The sequence below is a fragment of the Dermacentor variabilis genome, chromosome 6, assembly GCF_050947875.1.
Source record: "Dermacentor variabilis isolate Ectoservices chromosome 6, ASM5094787v1, whole genome shotgun sequence".
NCBI classification, from domain to species: Eukaryota; Metazoa; Arthropoda; class Arachnida; order Ixodida; family Ixodidae; genus Dermacentor; species Dermacentor variabilis.
This window is the reverse complement of record NC_134573.1, coordinates 164,964,229-164,979,398: the sequence shown is the minus strand read 5'-3', so window position 1 is coordinate 164,979,398 and position 15,170 is coordinate 164,964,229. Positions and strand designations below refer to the sequence as shown.

General features: G+C 45.7%; 1 protein-coding gene across 1 annotated transcript; it reads right to left on the bottom strand.

Moving 5' to 3' along the window:
• Positions 1-10,096: 10,096 nt before the first annotated feature.
• LOC142586351 (uncharacterized) lies at positions 10,097-14,732 on the bottom strand. Its single transcript, XM_075697601.1, has 3 exons — positions 14,672-14,732; positions 13,527-13,744; positions 10,097-12,366 (listed from the first exon to the last, which is right to left on the bottom strand). The coding sequence occupies exons 1-3, from the start codon at positions 14,730-14,732 to the stop codon at positions 12,001-12,003; spliced, it is 645 nt and encodes a 214-aa protein (XP_075553716.1). The 3' UTR covers positions 10,097-12,000.
• Positions 14,733-15,170: the final 438 nt, after the last annotated feature.

Below are 15,170 nucleotides of genomic sequence, written 5' to 3'. Positions count from 1 at the left end.
ATTAGGTAAGCAAATGTTTCCAAGTTTATACAAACGCTAAACTACTATCCTTACTTAGTATGACTGTCTATTAATTTGCTTTCGCAATCGATGCTTCGCCTTTTGGGCAGAACTGCGACTTCTTTAACTCCTAAAAGAGGTGCGAACATGCATGTACGTGGATTAGGAACGCGATCACAAACGAGAACGTGCTGAAGGAAAAGAAAGAAAAAATAATGCGAGGCGTATCACGGTAGCTACTTCTGCGACAATCCGCCACTCATTTTTGCCCGTCGGTTGGCATACAGTTGACGCGAGGTACCGACTACAACGTTCAACGTGCAGCGCGTACAGACATCCCTGTTCTTGCCATTCACGAGAGGGAGAAGGTCCGTGCAAAAAAAAAAAAAAAAAAAGAACCTCCCCATTTCTGGCATCAACGCTTGTCGCCTGCCTACACGCACAAGGGGACATTTTTCTCGTCTCCTTGAACGAAAACTCGGCGCAATGCACGATACGCTACGCTTCAAGCAAGAGTCAAGGCAGGTGCTAATTTCTTCCCGGATGCCGTAGCCAGGCGGGCAGAATCGCAGGCAACAAGCATCCTGTCCGGCCATTGTGATGCAAGAGCAGGCCTTGTCAGGACCAGCGGCACGTCCTCTCAACGGCGGATCCGACGAGTCTTCCCTGTCTCATTGGAGAAGGAAAACCAGTCTCTCTCGGATGTGCGTGCATACCGGACAAGCGACGGAATGCTGTCCGAGCGGGGAAAGTCAGGCAGATTCCTGATGCACAGAGCTTTACTGTGGCAGCGGACACGTCGTATAGGTTTCTGTACCACGGCCACCTCTCTATATTTTTCATTTTTCTTCTTTCAACGACATAAAGCCGCAGGAGCGCACAAACGAACGAACGGATGAAAGAAAGAAAGAAAGAAAGAAAGAAGTGCTGTAAAAGTAGGAACGAGATTTCTTTTGCCCATCCTCAAGATAACTAAGCTGTAATGCGCTGCTCCGCTAAGAGTACCACAGGAACGGCAGCATTGAGAGTAGTACAGAGGAGTCGGGGGCAGGTGAAAAGGTGGAGATAACCGAGTGCTGTGGAAGGTAATTTCACGACGCCGTTGTCTCCAAGACTCCTCATTACAGCGCCAGCGCCACTGAACGACTCCGGAACGCCGGTAGAAGAGAAGGTGCGGGTGCAAAGCTCAGTTTTTGTCTGCAAATACTTTATGCTTTCCTACTCTCTCTCTCTCTCACTCTTTCTCTCATTCTCAAACCTCGCTTTAAAGCCGACTTACGGACGGGGTGAAAAGGCGAGAGAGGAGGAACAGGTTGATCTCTGCGGCCCGTGGCGATAAAACGGTAAACGCGCTTCTTGGCTTCGCTACAGGGTCTGAGAAATTAAAGAAAAGAAAGCTGCCCTCCGAATATGAAATAAGTCGCATGCGGCAAGGCGACCGTCGCAAAGCCAGGCCAGTATAATCTGCGTCCTCGCTAATGCGCTGTCAAGGTTAGCCGCAGAGTCGTCGCGCGCTCTCTTTGCGACGCTCCATACTTGCGTTCGACGAGAGAAGGAGGAAAAGGCGCGTTACCCCGCATGTATCGACGCTGTCCTCAAATGAGACTTCGCCGCTGGATAAGCTTTGCCGGTGACTGTGAGAGAAAATCGGGAGAAACATTGCGGTTGAAGCGACGGAGACTGGTGTGCTTCGCTTTTCTCGGTGTCGAGGAGGCTAATGCCTACCTCGTCAATTGCCACGAAGGTATCTTAATTTCTTCTTCTTTTTCAGATGATCATAGTGGCACGTGGGTTACGAGATTACAGAGCAGCCGTTGGCCTAATGAGTGAGCTAATGTCGCGTGTCTATGCAGGGATGCTCTCTGGGACGTCTTTATCTTTTAATATTATTATTATTTCTTTATGCGAATAGCTTTCGTTGGCTCCTTCGCCTGCTTTCGTCGTCGGTGGTTGGACCATATTTCTCCATGGTTGGATTTTCAACATTACAGATGTTCTGGTCAACGGCTCTGCTATCCTCGGAATGACGCAACGCAGCAACAAAGGCTACCTGAATATTCTCACTGCAAGAAATATAGGACTTCAAGTACGCCATTCCAATAATAAAGCGAATAGTTCCTTGAAGTCGTTCGTCTTGTTCACTTACATATGCAATCATCGTCATTGGTTTGTGGACATTTCTCTATCTTTAAAAAATATTTCCGGTCGTAATGTCGTGGTGTACTCTTCGAAAGCTGGTTTTCTGTAGCTGCCAGTTGCAGACCTTGCAACATTTATCATAGCAAAGCATCCGATTTCGAAGTGCTTATCGAGCATGATCGTGATGACGAGCTTGATGGCGCGATAACACGCCAGTGCTTAAAAATCTGTGAATAACATTTAAAACAAGAGGAAATAGCCAGACAGAACGACAACGATTTACACTCGGCCCGTATACACGTGAAAGGCTTTACACATAGTTGGCACCATCTGCGAAAAGCAAACTTTCCCCTTTGGGATTTTCAACAATAAAGGAAACCTATGAAGGTAAAACGTACTGCGTAGTATGTGAAAGAATGTCTTCGAGTAAGTCTTAAAAGATACGGCACGTGGCAACAAACAAAACTCGGAATTCCTTCCGTTTCTTTTTTTCCAGTTTCGTCACTACAACACCACGAAACTGAATTTGAAAGTCTCTTTCTTTTATTTTCATTTCAATAAAAAGGAAATGAAGCTTGGTAACTCAGATCTAACTACTTTGAGCGCTTTCAACTCATAGCCTAATAGCATAAGCATAATAGCCTAATAGCCTAACTTGGGTGCTCAGATACCACATATTAAAACAAATAATGAATTAATATCTTGAAAAAAAAAGGAATTGAACGAGCTCATCGGCCTGCAGTAAGGCGAATTGGCCTTAAACATAACAGGTGGTGGCACAACAACATTTTAATAAGGCAACCAGAGAAACTAATTCAATACTCGAAGTGCCGTAATAGCTTTCTTATTGCTTCGAAGCGCCAAAAATGTAGCAATGCTGCGTGCTATACACTTGATTTAGCTGCTAACTCTTGGCTCACGAAGCGGTGAGCTCTGGCTTGGCCAACACCGTCCATTTACATTTCGTACAGCTGCCAAGGTGAAAAGCGTTTTGTTTGCTATAATTTTGGAAATTAGCTGGAACAAAATTAGTAAAAACAGCGACTGCATTCTGCATGTTATAGCTTCTGGAAGGACTAAATGTCAGCGCTAAGGATGACACATTGTGAGGCGCGCCAGCTTAGCAATTATCGCTGACAGGAAGCAACACTTCTCTGCCAGTGCTTACATGGTTCTCTGTATAAGCGATAGATTATTAAACTTGTGACTTATACATCAAGCAAGCCAGTCTGCTTGTGTCATTGCGAATGTGTGGTGAAATTGTTTTTTTTTTTACCATGCCCATTTACTGACATTCGCGAGCATTTTTTCACCTTTCGACTGTGTTTAGAAAAAGTTTATTTTAAGAAGAGACGATACGAACACTGAGTCACAATCACGCACAATTTCACCAGGACGATATCATATACAAGAAACGAACCATTGTATACACGGCGCGTACTCAAAGTAGTGTCCGACTCCTCACTCACTAACATATAATCACATAGACCCACGAAAAGGCACAGTTACCCATAAACTAATTGCCGCATGTATAAAATGATGTTCCATATATAGAGTATACACAACGGTTATCTACAATGATTGTGACAGAGACACTTTACACAATTTTGAAGTGATGGGCATGAGATGTGTATATGCGGAAATGATCATGTATATGTCATGTACACACACAGAAATCACGGGCACCTACATTCTATGTGCAGTAAATGAATACTTCTGATAGCCTGGCTACAGGAACCAAGCTGGTCGAAAATTGAGCCATACGCGTCCATCAACCACCGACAGAAAACGGCGTGACCACTGTCGAAGGGATTCTTCTTCCACAAGGAAGAATAACTCCTCTGACAGAGACGACAGTAGCTCAAAGCAGAGCCTCCCAAGAAGTGGAAACAGAGCGCGGCGACGATGCCCCGCGGCAACTGCCTCGCACCGGTTACGCCATGGACAAAAGGCCCCCGCAGCAGTTAAAGGTCGCACAAGGTGGCCACGTGAGCAGCGACATTAACGCGAAATATTATTGTCAGCTTCCCACAGTTTGTTCGTACGTCGGACCGCGTAGCATGTTTTCATTCCGACCGGCCAAACAACGCAAGTAATCGCAAATGTTTTTCTGTGTAGTGAAACAATAGATCGTGACATAAACTTGGAGCATATAACGTCGGCTCATAGGCATCTCCAAGCCATACAGACCTCATGATAGAATAACGCCTATTATTCAGTCCCTTCTTTTATTTCTGATATTCGGGCTACATCAGTCCTAAACAAATCGGGCACGTACCACTAGATACTTCGGCTTATATAGCATGAAATTTTGATCGACGAAGAAGCGCCAGTGGATTCATCTCTGTTCTGCGTAATAAAACAATAAATCAGGACATAAAACCTGCCCTTATACTGTCGGTTTCTAAGTATCGCTAGCCCCATAGACCTCGCATTGAAAAAGCGGATGAAATTCTCCGGCTTATTTGATTTCCTCAAATTCATTATATGTGGGCTACCGCATTTCTTGGCCACTGCGTATGTGCTCATATTGGCGATTCCTCCAGAATAGGTATGTACCCCTATGACACAAGGGGTATGGAACGCTAACATATATTTAGACGCGTGTCGTACTTCTCTGTCCATGAACCTCTAATCACCATTCTCGCCTCGACAAGAGAGAGAGAGAGAGAGAGATCACAAGGGAAAGGCAGGGAGCTTAACCACGTTGCGCCCGGTTGGCTACCCTGCCATGGGGAAAGGGAAATGAAAGATGAAAAGGAGCAGAGAAACTGACACTTTCCCCGGACACACACACGCAATGAAGCGCTCGTCTTTTTATCAATTTATTTATTTATTTATTTATTTATTTATTTATTTATTTATTTATTTATTTATTTATTTGAGTGCCCTAAGGGCCCGTTAGGGCATTACATAGGGGGGGGGGGACGAAAAAGTTCAAACATGAGTGAAATGTATACAATGCAAATATATGAAGGCATTAGGAACCATAAAAAAATGAGCTAACCATCTAACAGAAGAAAACAAAAAAAGAAAGAAAGAAAGAACAGGGAAACGGGAGTTTATACAACGTTTAGTAGCGTGAAACACGCAGAGGAACTTAAAATGCGATGCAAACAATCAGTACCCATCAGAACACGAGTTTAAGGATACAATCGAATGATGCTTTAGGTAAAGAGCCTACACAGATACATATCAGATGAAACGGAATGAATTTTATACAATGCGAAGCACATGAAAACATGGTTTAAGTAAATGTTCAAGCAAATGTGGGTTCGGACAGCTTGATACGCTCTAAAAAGGTTAGCAGTGCTGCATGAAATGATGATGATTCCGTAAGCGAAACATTTTTCATGAACAACAGTTCATGACAAGCGCTCATGCAAGTCGGTGCAACTGAAGAACATCGCTTTTAGTTGTGGCTGCGCACATCGCAGACACACGAGGCCATGGTCCCAAGATCTTCTTTTCTGTAAAAGGGTATTTCATCTAAGTGGCCTTAAGCTGTCCGAAGGGCAAGCATGTCGTGTGTGTGTGTGAAGTGATTTTAGAAAAGGAAACGGAAGAGATAAGTGCAGCGCCGTAACTGTCTCTCACAGGAGGACACCTCAACAGCACTTGGTTTGCTGGACAGCCGCACAGGAGGTGTTTTATGGTTTCTTGCCCATGCACGTGTTGCTATTGGCACAGAAGACCGTTCGAATTAGGAATGAGTACGCGTTCGAGAAGAAAACGCCTAGTCGCAGGCGACATAGTAAGCTTTCTTCCTGACGTGCTTGACAAACATTGCAGATATCCCTCGTAACACCACTCCCTCGGCGTCTGACACAGCGCTTCCACACGATCTGGTATTTGAATATTCGGATAGCTTGTAAACGATGTATTGCTTAAACGTCATCATTTTATGTGATAAATGTTATGACCTCTGCGACGCAGCACCGTAACATTTATGTATATATATCATCGTCACCGTCGTAGTCGCCTTGCTGTTGGCATCACATACGTTGTCGTCACAACCCCCCAATCGCTTGTCTTACACAAATATGTTTTTTCCTTTGTTAAAGGTTTGTAAAATCTCGAACCGATCCGCGTAGCCGAATACTTGCAAAGTACGTGGGATCTGCATATCTTTTCTTCAGTGAAAGTAATTGTCATGCCGAAAACTGTTTCGGCGTGGCGCATATCGCTGGGCGGTCATTTTTGGGCTGCATGAACGTGCTATTGGAGTCACGGATCAACATGTAGGGAAGCTTAATGAAGTCATCATAGACGGCTGAAGATGAAATAATTAGTCAGTCGAACATCTTTTTAATAGTGTCGAAGAACTTCTTCAACAAACGGCATCCTATTCCCTTCCGTTCAGCTGCGAAGTATCCATCGGTAGTTTCTGCCCGCGAGCACGTTTCTGCCAAACCTTCATGTTCATTAAAAACTATGAAGCACTCTACTGAAGTCTTCACTACCACATTCAAGTCCTTCAGGGAGAAAAAAGAAACAGAGGGTAAAAGAGCTGTGAGACGCGCGTTCTCCGGTGTTTGAAATTCACGGTATCAAGCTTTCGAATGCATTATCAGAGTAATGCTAAAAGCGTGCAATAAATCCTCTTTATATGGTTTCTTTCTTCACCATTGCCAGTTCTACAGCGGCGGCCTTCAGAACAGCAAGGAGGCCTTGCTCGATTCATATTACGCAACCTTGCAACCACTTGTCTTACACCTATTGCGGAACTGAAGCACGAGCTTTCCGTTATCCTTAAGATGTTTCGTCCTAATACCTCAGCTGGATGTACCACGCCAAGAGAGAAATACGATACATCGAACGAGCCATGCGTATTCAAACTTACCAATTTGTGATTCCATGCGAGACACGGGTCAAGGTCAACAGGGCACATGAAAGCGCCGCGCCGCTATATTTCCTCTGTAAGCTTCACAGTTGTCCATTCTCTGCGCAAGAAACTCAGAAGCAAAATATAAATGTAACACCGAAGCTTAGACGTTAGCCGGCATATAGGCCTTGCCTGCACTATGTAAGTTTTCTCCCATACTTTAACGCCTCACTTCTACGTTGAATGCTGTGTGTACGTAAAACGCCCACAAGAAAATTGTCGTCGCGGTAGAACTCACAGCAAATCTAACAGGATCAAAACGACTGTCGCCATGCCTCTGCCTCATTGAGCCTCATAGAGGCATTACCGAAAATGTGCTTAGAGAGTCTCGAGAGAGAGAGAGAGAGGGCTCTTTATTGGAAAAACAGAGAATTTTGCCGGCGCGTATATAACTGCTGGCATGCTACTCTGTATAGGGATGGGGAATGGGATTAAAAGATTCCAGAAAAGAGTTCGAGAAAAAAAGGATAAAAGTAAATATGAAATGTCTGAGTGGACCTGATACTAATATTTACAGGTGACATGGCGGGTAAACTTAAGCTTTTGTATAGGAAGGATGCAATTTTTAAAGCTTTCCTATTTGACCAATTTCTGTCAGGTAATTGAACAATAAATCCAAAACCCGTCGCTGGTTTGAAGGGCCGGGCATTGGACCTAAGATGCTCGGTAACGTTAACGGTTCGTGGCAAATCATGTCCATTTGGTGCTCAAAAAATTGTCTCTCGTCGCGGTACGCGGGGCATTCTAGTAATATGTGCTCAATTGTCTCTAAGTTGCGACAGTTATCACAGTATGGGTTAGTGGTAAGTCCTATGCTGTACAGATAATTGTTCGTGTATGCCACATTCAGTCGAAGACGATGGTACAATGTCTCTAAGTGTCGAGGAAGTGGTCGTGGAATTTTCGGTCTCATTTCTGGGTCAATGTAACGTAGGAAGTTATCTTGGTGAAGCGGCAGATTCAAGATGCGGTCTTTTTCTTGATAGGCATATTTTTTTGCCATGTTTGAAGCATCGGCTTTTGTAAAATATGTTCTTTTGAACTTGCGGTAATGGAGTCCATTTCTGGCGGCTTCGTCCGCTCTTTCATTTCCCGAAATGCCGGCATGGCCAGGTATCCACTGGAACTTTATGCAATGCCCAGCAATCTTAGCCCTGTGGTGAAGATAAGCAATGTCAAATGCTGCTGGTTGATTATTGCAACGCTTGTGCCTGTTCCAGATACTTTGTAGGGCTCCTTTTGAGTCTGTGAAAATCACCCATGTCCTTGGCGGCTGCTGTCGAAGTACATACACAAGGGCCTCCTTAATGCCAGAGAGTCTCGATATAGTCTTCGTATCGTATGGTGGCCGTGTATTGGTCATAGTCTTAGCAATGTTATTGACAATGATTATAGAAAAATGAAAAATGACATGTTTAGTTAATGTGAACGAAGATCTCTATTAAAGTTCATGTTTCGGCACCGGATGAACGCTTTTCAAAAATGAAGATGCACAACGCAGCAAACTAATACGTTCGAACCAACATTTTCGAAATTGCGCATCCCTATTTAGACATAACACGCCCAAGAAAAGAAATGAGAAAGTAAGGCGTGTAGCTTCACAGATACGTTCCGCAGGAATGCTCTCTGAGCATATCTTGACATGCCGAGCTTTCAGAAGTGTCATGCTACCCTTAGAGCAGGTCGCCTACACCTACAACTTCTCTTTCTGCGGTCGTCCGCACCTAACTGGCCGTAGGGTAACGAATCAGCTCGCAACCGAAGTCGGCACACGAAAGCGTTTAAAGCAGGCACATAACCATCTCACAAAGTTCTGAAGCGATCAAATAAAACCAGTTGTTAGTCAGCGCTTGTGATGCGGTTTGTGTTTCTTTATCTCTCTCCCAGTCGCGCTGCGCCTTTTCAAGAGCTATGAACCAACTCGCTCAAATCAAAGATTTACTGAAGCTCTCGGCCTGATTCTCTGTTTACGACGCCTGAACCGCATTCACATCAGAATGTTTTCAGACAGGATGCTTTTAAAAAAAGGAATATTGCAGCCCTAACTCTTAGCTACTTTTTAGAAGGTTTTTCATTTTCTCGGACAGCATTCGAACACAATTTTCATTCTGCTGAAATAAATTTTTGGCAGGCTATCCGAGCAGTTCCCTTGTCCTTTATTCTAATGTTGCACCACAGAGACTCCTTCTCTTGATGGAACGACAGTTAAGTGTGTGTAGCGGGGTCGGTACGGCCTTTCTTTTAAATAGCAAGAACTCAAAAAATATTTTAGAACTCTGAGCAGATTCAACTCCAGTTGACATCTACATAATCGAAAAAAACGTTATGTTGATGTGACTTCGCAAGTGCTGTCTGTTGTTGCGATACCGCCTGAACCAAGGTTGGCGTCACAGAGGTTCATTAAAGAGCGACGCATGCCCACTGGCACATACCTCAGGGGCACATGCCTAGTGGTACGTGCGGAGAGCTCCCCGTGGCAGATACCTAGTCCCACTTACCTACCCAGTGGCACACATTTTTAGGCTGTACTATCTCCGCATTGGGGTCCAGGAAAACACCAAGATACACGTCAAAAGCTTGGTTGACTCGGAAAAGAATGCTTCGCATTGAAATAATAACAAGACTGCGGTGTACGTGCTGACAACAGTGGTATGTTGGGTCGGCGTATGCGGACGAGTCCACTTTCATCCGTGATCCACAGCAGCGCACTTCCAGCGGCAACGTGCTTGTGAATGATATCGCCTGAAGCTTTCATCATGCTCCGAAACTATATAGCCTGCTAGCTGCTAGAGCCCCAGCAATCAAGTAAGTCGGTAGCGCTACCGTTGTGGTTTGACTGGATGCTACTCTGGCTGCTTTTTCAATGGCTGCTGTCCGTTTCAACACTTTCAAGCACCAGGGCACGGTATACAAGAGTGGCCCATACCCAAACTACCTTGGGTGAACATGCTGATCAGGTATCTCCCGATATTTCTATGGCTCTCGAACAAGCAGACATTTTTCACGTTCTAATAGAGAGACAAAGGAAGAGAGAGAAATGTAGTTTATTTCCGACTTTCAAATTCTGTAGTTGTTACATGCAAAAATATGTCACATAAGTAATACTAAGATGCGCTAATTAATCATGGTTGCTTTTCGCGCGTACTTCGACGTCAGTAGACTGTCGGCCATGAGCCGATATTACTACCACTATATTCGAGATCCAACCCCGTCCCTGCAGGTAGCTACACCGCTCAGCAGGCAATGTTCACTGTTGAACAAACTAGCTGAAGGCGTTTAAATGAAAGTGTCGACAAGCAACATTCAAACGACGCTCTGAGAGCTTGCCGTTACTGCCACCCGGCTCTCTCACGCTACATGTGCTCCGAGGGCACCATTGCATAAAGTAGTCGATCTTTCGTTTCACTAGAATTATTTGACAAAGACTCGTACTCGTTTCGACTAGCCGTAGAACATGACATTGTTCCAAAACAACAACAATGGAACGTGTTTCAAACCAAAAGGCCAAACGAAAGATTTTGCAACTGAAACGCTGAAATGAGCGAGGCAGCGCGGGAAATTCGCTTGGAGAGAATCCGTTCAGGTCAGCGAAATACTCCAGGTATCCGTGAAAGTTGTTGAGATGCGAAGCACGGCCACAACTGAAGAACCCGTTCACCTATATTGCAGCACATGCCCGGCTGACATGAGCGCTTGGTGACGAATAAAAATCGAGTTATAACAGGTTTTTCAAGTAAATAATCAGCTGTCCACACTGACACAAATAAGGGAGCTAAGTGATGTGGAAAGTGCACGATATTCGTCTGAAGGTGAGTGTTACAAAAATATGTGGCTTGTTATGTTAAATAAAAAATGCTTGCTGTGTCTGTCGTTTTCTTGCTGTTGTGTGTCTGGAGTAAGGTTTAGCCGTTAAACAAGAAAATATTTCTGTCCTGAGCAGCTTGTATCCTTGTGCGAATGGGCAGAATAAGTTAAATTTAGAGCAGTGACACACCGCATGTAGCAATGCGCACCGCAATGTCGTCAAGAAATCATTTTCTGTGGACCCTGGTATCAATGCTGAAAGTGTTTCTATCTGGGCGCAAAGGGAACCTACTGTTCGTGTAGATGTAACGTTTGTTTATCTGACGTTAATGTACCACTAGCCATTTGAGACGAGGGGCACGTCGCTTCCACTTTAGAACAAAGGACAAAACAACGTAGGTGTGAAGAGAGAGGGAGAACAGTTTGAGGAAAATGGGACAGAGTGCGGGAGAAAGCCTTAAGGAATATGGCACAAGGAACTACAGGCAACAAGTATTCTTGGACAGAGACGACAAATACGGACGTGAACTACAGCACGGTTTGCTCTTCCCAGAGCCCAGAAAAGCCAGCAGGGTAGATGAAGTGAAAGAGCATAGGAGAGTATTTTGCTACCTGCTTTGTTTTGCGAGAACAGAAAGTACTTGCAACGCTGGCGTTTGAGGAGCTCAACAAAGACGAACGGATAAAAGAGAACACGGGAGACGTAGACAGTACGAGCTTGGCAAAGTAAGGAAGCTGCAATAGTGTTGGGAGAAAGTAGACGAGAAGGACGCGTGGTAGGCACATTTCATCGCAACAACTGCGAGGCAAGGGCGGTGTTTACGTTTGCATTTCTTCTCAACGCAGTTAGGGCCTCCCAAGCATCGAAGTCATTGCGACCGGTAGAGGGAAGGGGCAGCGGGGTGCAGAGAAGTAACGCGGTACGAAGTATCAAGAAGCATGGAAGCTGCGTAGCGCAGCCAAGTTCGGGGAGATTTCAAGCTCATACTGCACACATCTATTTGCTATAGAGCGATCTAGCATCGTTCGTCAGAATCAGAAAGGCTTAAATTGCACGCTTCGCCTCGAACTTGGCTGCTCGTCTCTGGAGATGACCACAGTCTCTTGTGTAAGGTGTCGTGTACGTTTGTGTGTTTTGTCTTCTAGAGCGGGTCTCCTTCTGCTGTCATCATTTAGGCACGACCAACAACGACACCACCGAGCCTGGTGGACTCGTAGGCGGCGGCAGCGTCTGGTCCGGAAAGTGCGCTGGAAGTGAAGGTGGTGTCAGCGGCCGGCCTGGACTCGGTGCCGGGCTCGTTGGTCACCACGTCGGCCCTGTAGCCGAACTCGTCGGCCACGTAGGTGACCACACGGGTGCGCCCGTCGCCGAGGCTCAGGGAGTAACGGCCGGACACGCGGCCGCTGCCGTCACCGGTCTCCTCGTGGCCGTGGCTGCCCTCGATGTCGTTGGAGACGTAGCCGAAAGAGTACGGCTGGGGCACCTCCACGGGGGCGGCTACGACGGCCGGCGGTGCAGCCAGAAACGTCTGGGCACTCTGGAAAAGTAAGTTGCAAACATTTGTTGACGTGATCGGTACTCGCAACAGAACATAACTTTACTATAAATGGACGGTAGCAACCGGCCTTGTGATGCATTCGATACTAACCTCCCCCCCTCCCCCCCCCCCCCCACACACACACGCAAACTCATCAGCCTGGCGCAACAGTAGTGACGTCCGGGATTTATCAAAGGATCAAAGCCAAGAGTTTGGAGTTTCAAATGACAGCTACCACAGTGATTGATTTTAGTAGCTATGGTATTGTGGTAGCTCTCGTGAATAAAAATGACACGTTGTCACCAGCTAATAAGCGATGAAACTGGCGCGTAAGAAAGAAACAGAAGTAGGTTGTCAACCCTAGAGAAAAATTCATTTTCAGCGTGAGTTAACGCTTGGCATTGGTTTACAGAAAGTGGCAGTGGCAGATTTTCCTTGTGTACACAATTCTTAAAAAATGGAAACAATTGGTTGTAAGCGTCGATGGGGAGCTCATTGTCTGCCTATCAGTCATAGAAATAGATCTAACGGGTAGCAAAGCAAATGACTAATGGGTATGTTTTTCGCATAGTTCAAATCATGTTACATCCCTGCAATTTACTTTGTGCTCGGGAAATACATACTCCGCTAGTTGTTTGGCTTTCTTGGACGAATAAATTCAAATAAGTGAAGCATAAATGCGTTTCCCCTCAACAGAGGCTTACTGTATTTTTAGTTCGTGGCCTCGAACAAATTTATACAAAAAAATAAAGGTCGAAACATTAACAGCTATCTGTATAGCTGGAATTCCAGTTGCGCCAGCCTAAGGTAAAATTTAAACCTCATGAAAGGAACACGACGAATGCGTAATAGACCGTAAAACACCTCGCTGCCTATCTTCCCATCGTCGGAGCACAGTTTATCGGGCTTAGCGCGAAGAGAGAGCAGGTCAGCGGACATCCCGCAGCCAACATATCCAAAGCAGGATCAGAATACGGCTCCGATTTCGGTAATTCTATGAATTAAAAAACAACAGAAAAACGTAAAAAGAAGACGGCTCGCATAAAGCGAGCTTCCGTTAGCCGCAATTCGCTAGCCATGCACGGCAGCTTCAAGAAAACGCTAACGGCCGCGCGACGTGAGGAAGCCTCAGTGTCTCGGGGTTGATCTTAATTACTTACGGTTTCAAGGACCAGGTAGGCGCTGCATGCGAGAACGGCGAGTACTGCGTGCTGAAGGACGTTGACGCAGGTTCGAGGCACGGGCCATGATGTGACCGAAATGGCGATGAGCAGACCACGGCCAGTCGTAGGGCAGGAAGGAATGCGATGCAAAAAAAAAAGTGCAAGAAAATGAGGACGAGAGGGCGTACAGTTAAGAGACCATTTCGCGAGATTTGCTGCCGTTTTTCGCAATTGAGCTACTTCTTTTCGTTTCCTCTCGGTTTCTCCCACTTTCCAACTCCGGTATTGCTGGTCGGAGCTTACAAATGGAGTGGGCGCGAGTGGCGTTTACAAAGTACAATTTGCCAGTCTGACATATTTTCCGACCCTTAGGAGTCATCGATATGCATCCATCTTTCTTACTCGCTCTTTTTTCTTCTTCTTCTTTTTCAAACTTGAGCGCAGTAAGCTGTGCACGGCCTCACTTTGCGGGAGGAAGTGCGTATTCGCGGTGCTAATTTGGCAACTAAAGTGACGAAAGTAGCTGTCCTTATACAGCGTCAATCATTTTGCATTACGTTTTCAGCACAGGCTAAGCTCGTCTTCATATTTGCGAATGCAACAAACAATGTACTAGACTAGGACAGTAACTGTCACAATTTATGGCGTTACGAGTAACTTCTGCGTGAATTTTAATGCGGGGACGCCAGCCGTATTTCCCTTTACGTTCTTTCCAAGCATGCACAGCTGCAATGCACCCGGTCAAGCTTTGCACAGTGTCACGCGCACATTACGTAAGCTACAGAGACTGTTGAAAAGAAAACTTGCAGTAAGATGCAAAGTCGTTATTACATTTTCACACGCTATACCAACATAGCATAAACGCGCCTTTTCAAGCAGACAACATTTCCAAGCTGGCAGACGCTCGCGTGTTATCCTTTACGTCTTGCATAGCTCCACGTTAAAGAGTCGAAGAACTAAAAAAATGATAGTTGTCTGAAAAGTTAACTTGCTAACCTACACTGCAGTTAAACACCTTTCTCAAACACGCCCTCGCTCAAGCAGCGCATAACCATTTGAATTATGCAGTGAGATGACGCTAACCTTAGCTTGCGTACCGAATAACACTGTTGCCTTCAAGAAAAAACAAGGCCTGTTCGTGCCTCGTCTATAGATGGGCGGCTCCTGTTTGCTGCCCGCCGCCGAATCGCTCACCTTGTACATGATTATTTTTCCTTCCTTCGTGGCGCCTTAGAAGGCGATTCTCCCGCACAAGACAGAGAAGCTAAGAGGAACAGAAGAAGCTCTGCACGGTCTTGTTCGAGCAGCAGCGTTTCGCTTATATAGGGCAATCCCCCTCCTCAGAAAGGCCCCTCCTACTATTCGGCTTCGGGCTCCAATGGCAGTCGTCCCGACCCAGTAAGATATTGTCTTCGGATTCTCATATTTGCATAAATCTCCCCCTCTTTGTCGAATTCGGTTAATTTCTCAAGCCCGGGGAGCGAGCGAAAGAAGAACAACCTCAGCCGCATCTCCTTGTGATCGCGTTTCCCCCCGCTCTACACACACACGCGCGCGAGCTCGGCTTTCGCCTTTCGAGGTGAGAGCGTACGCTGGGGGCGCCTCTTTTATTCTTTCGAGATAAAGTAAAGGACAACCAGC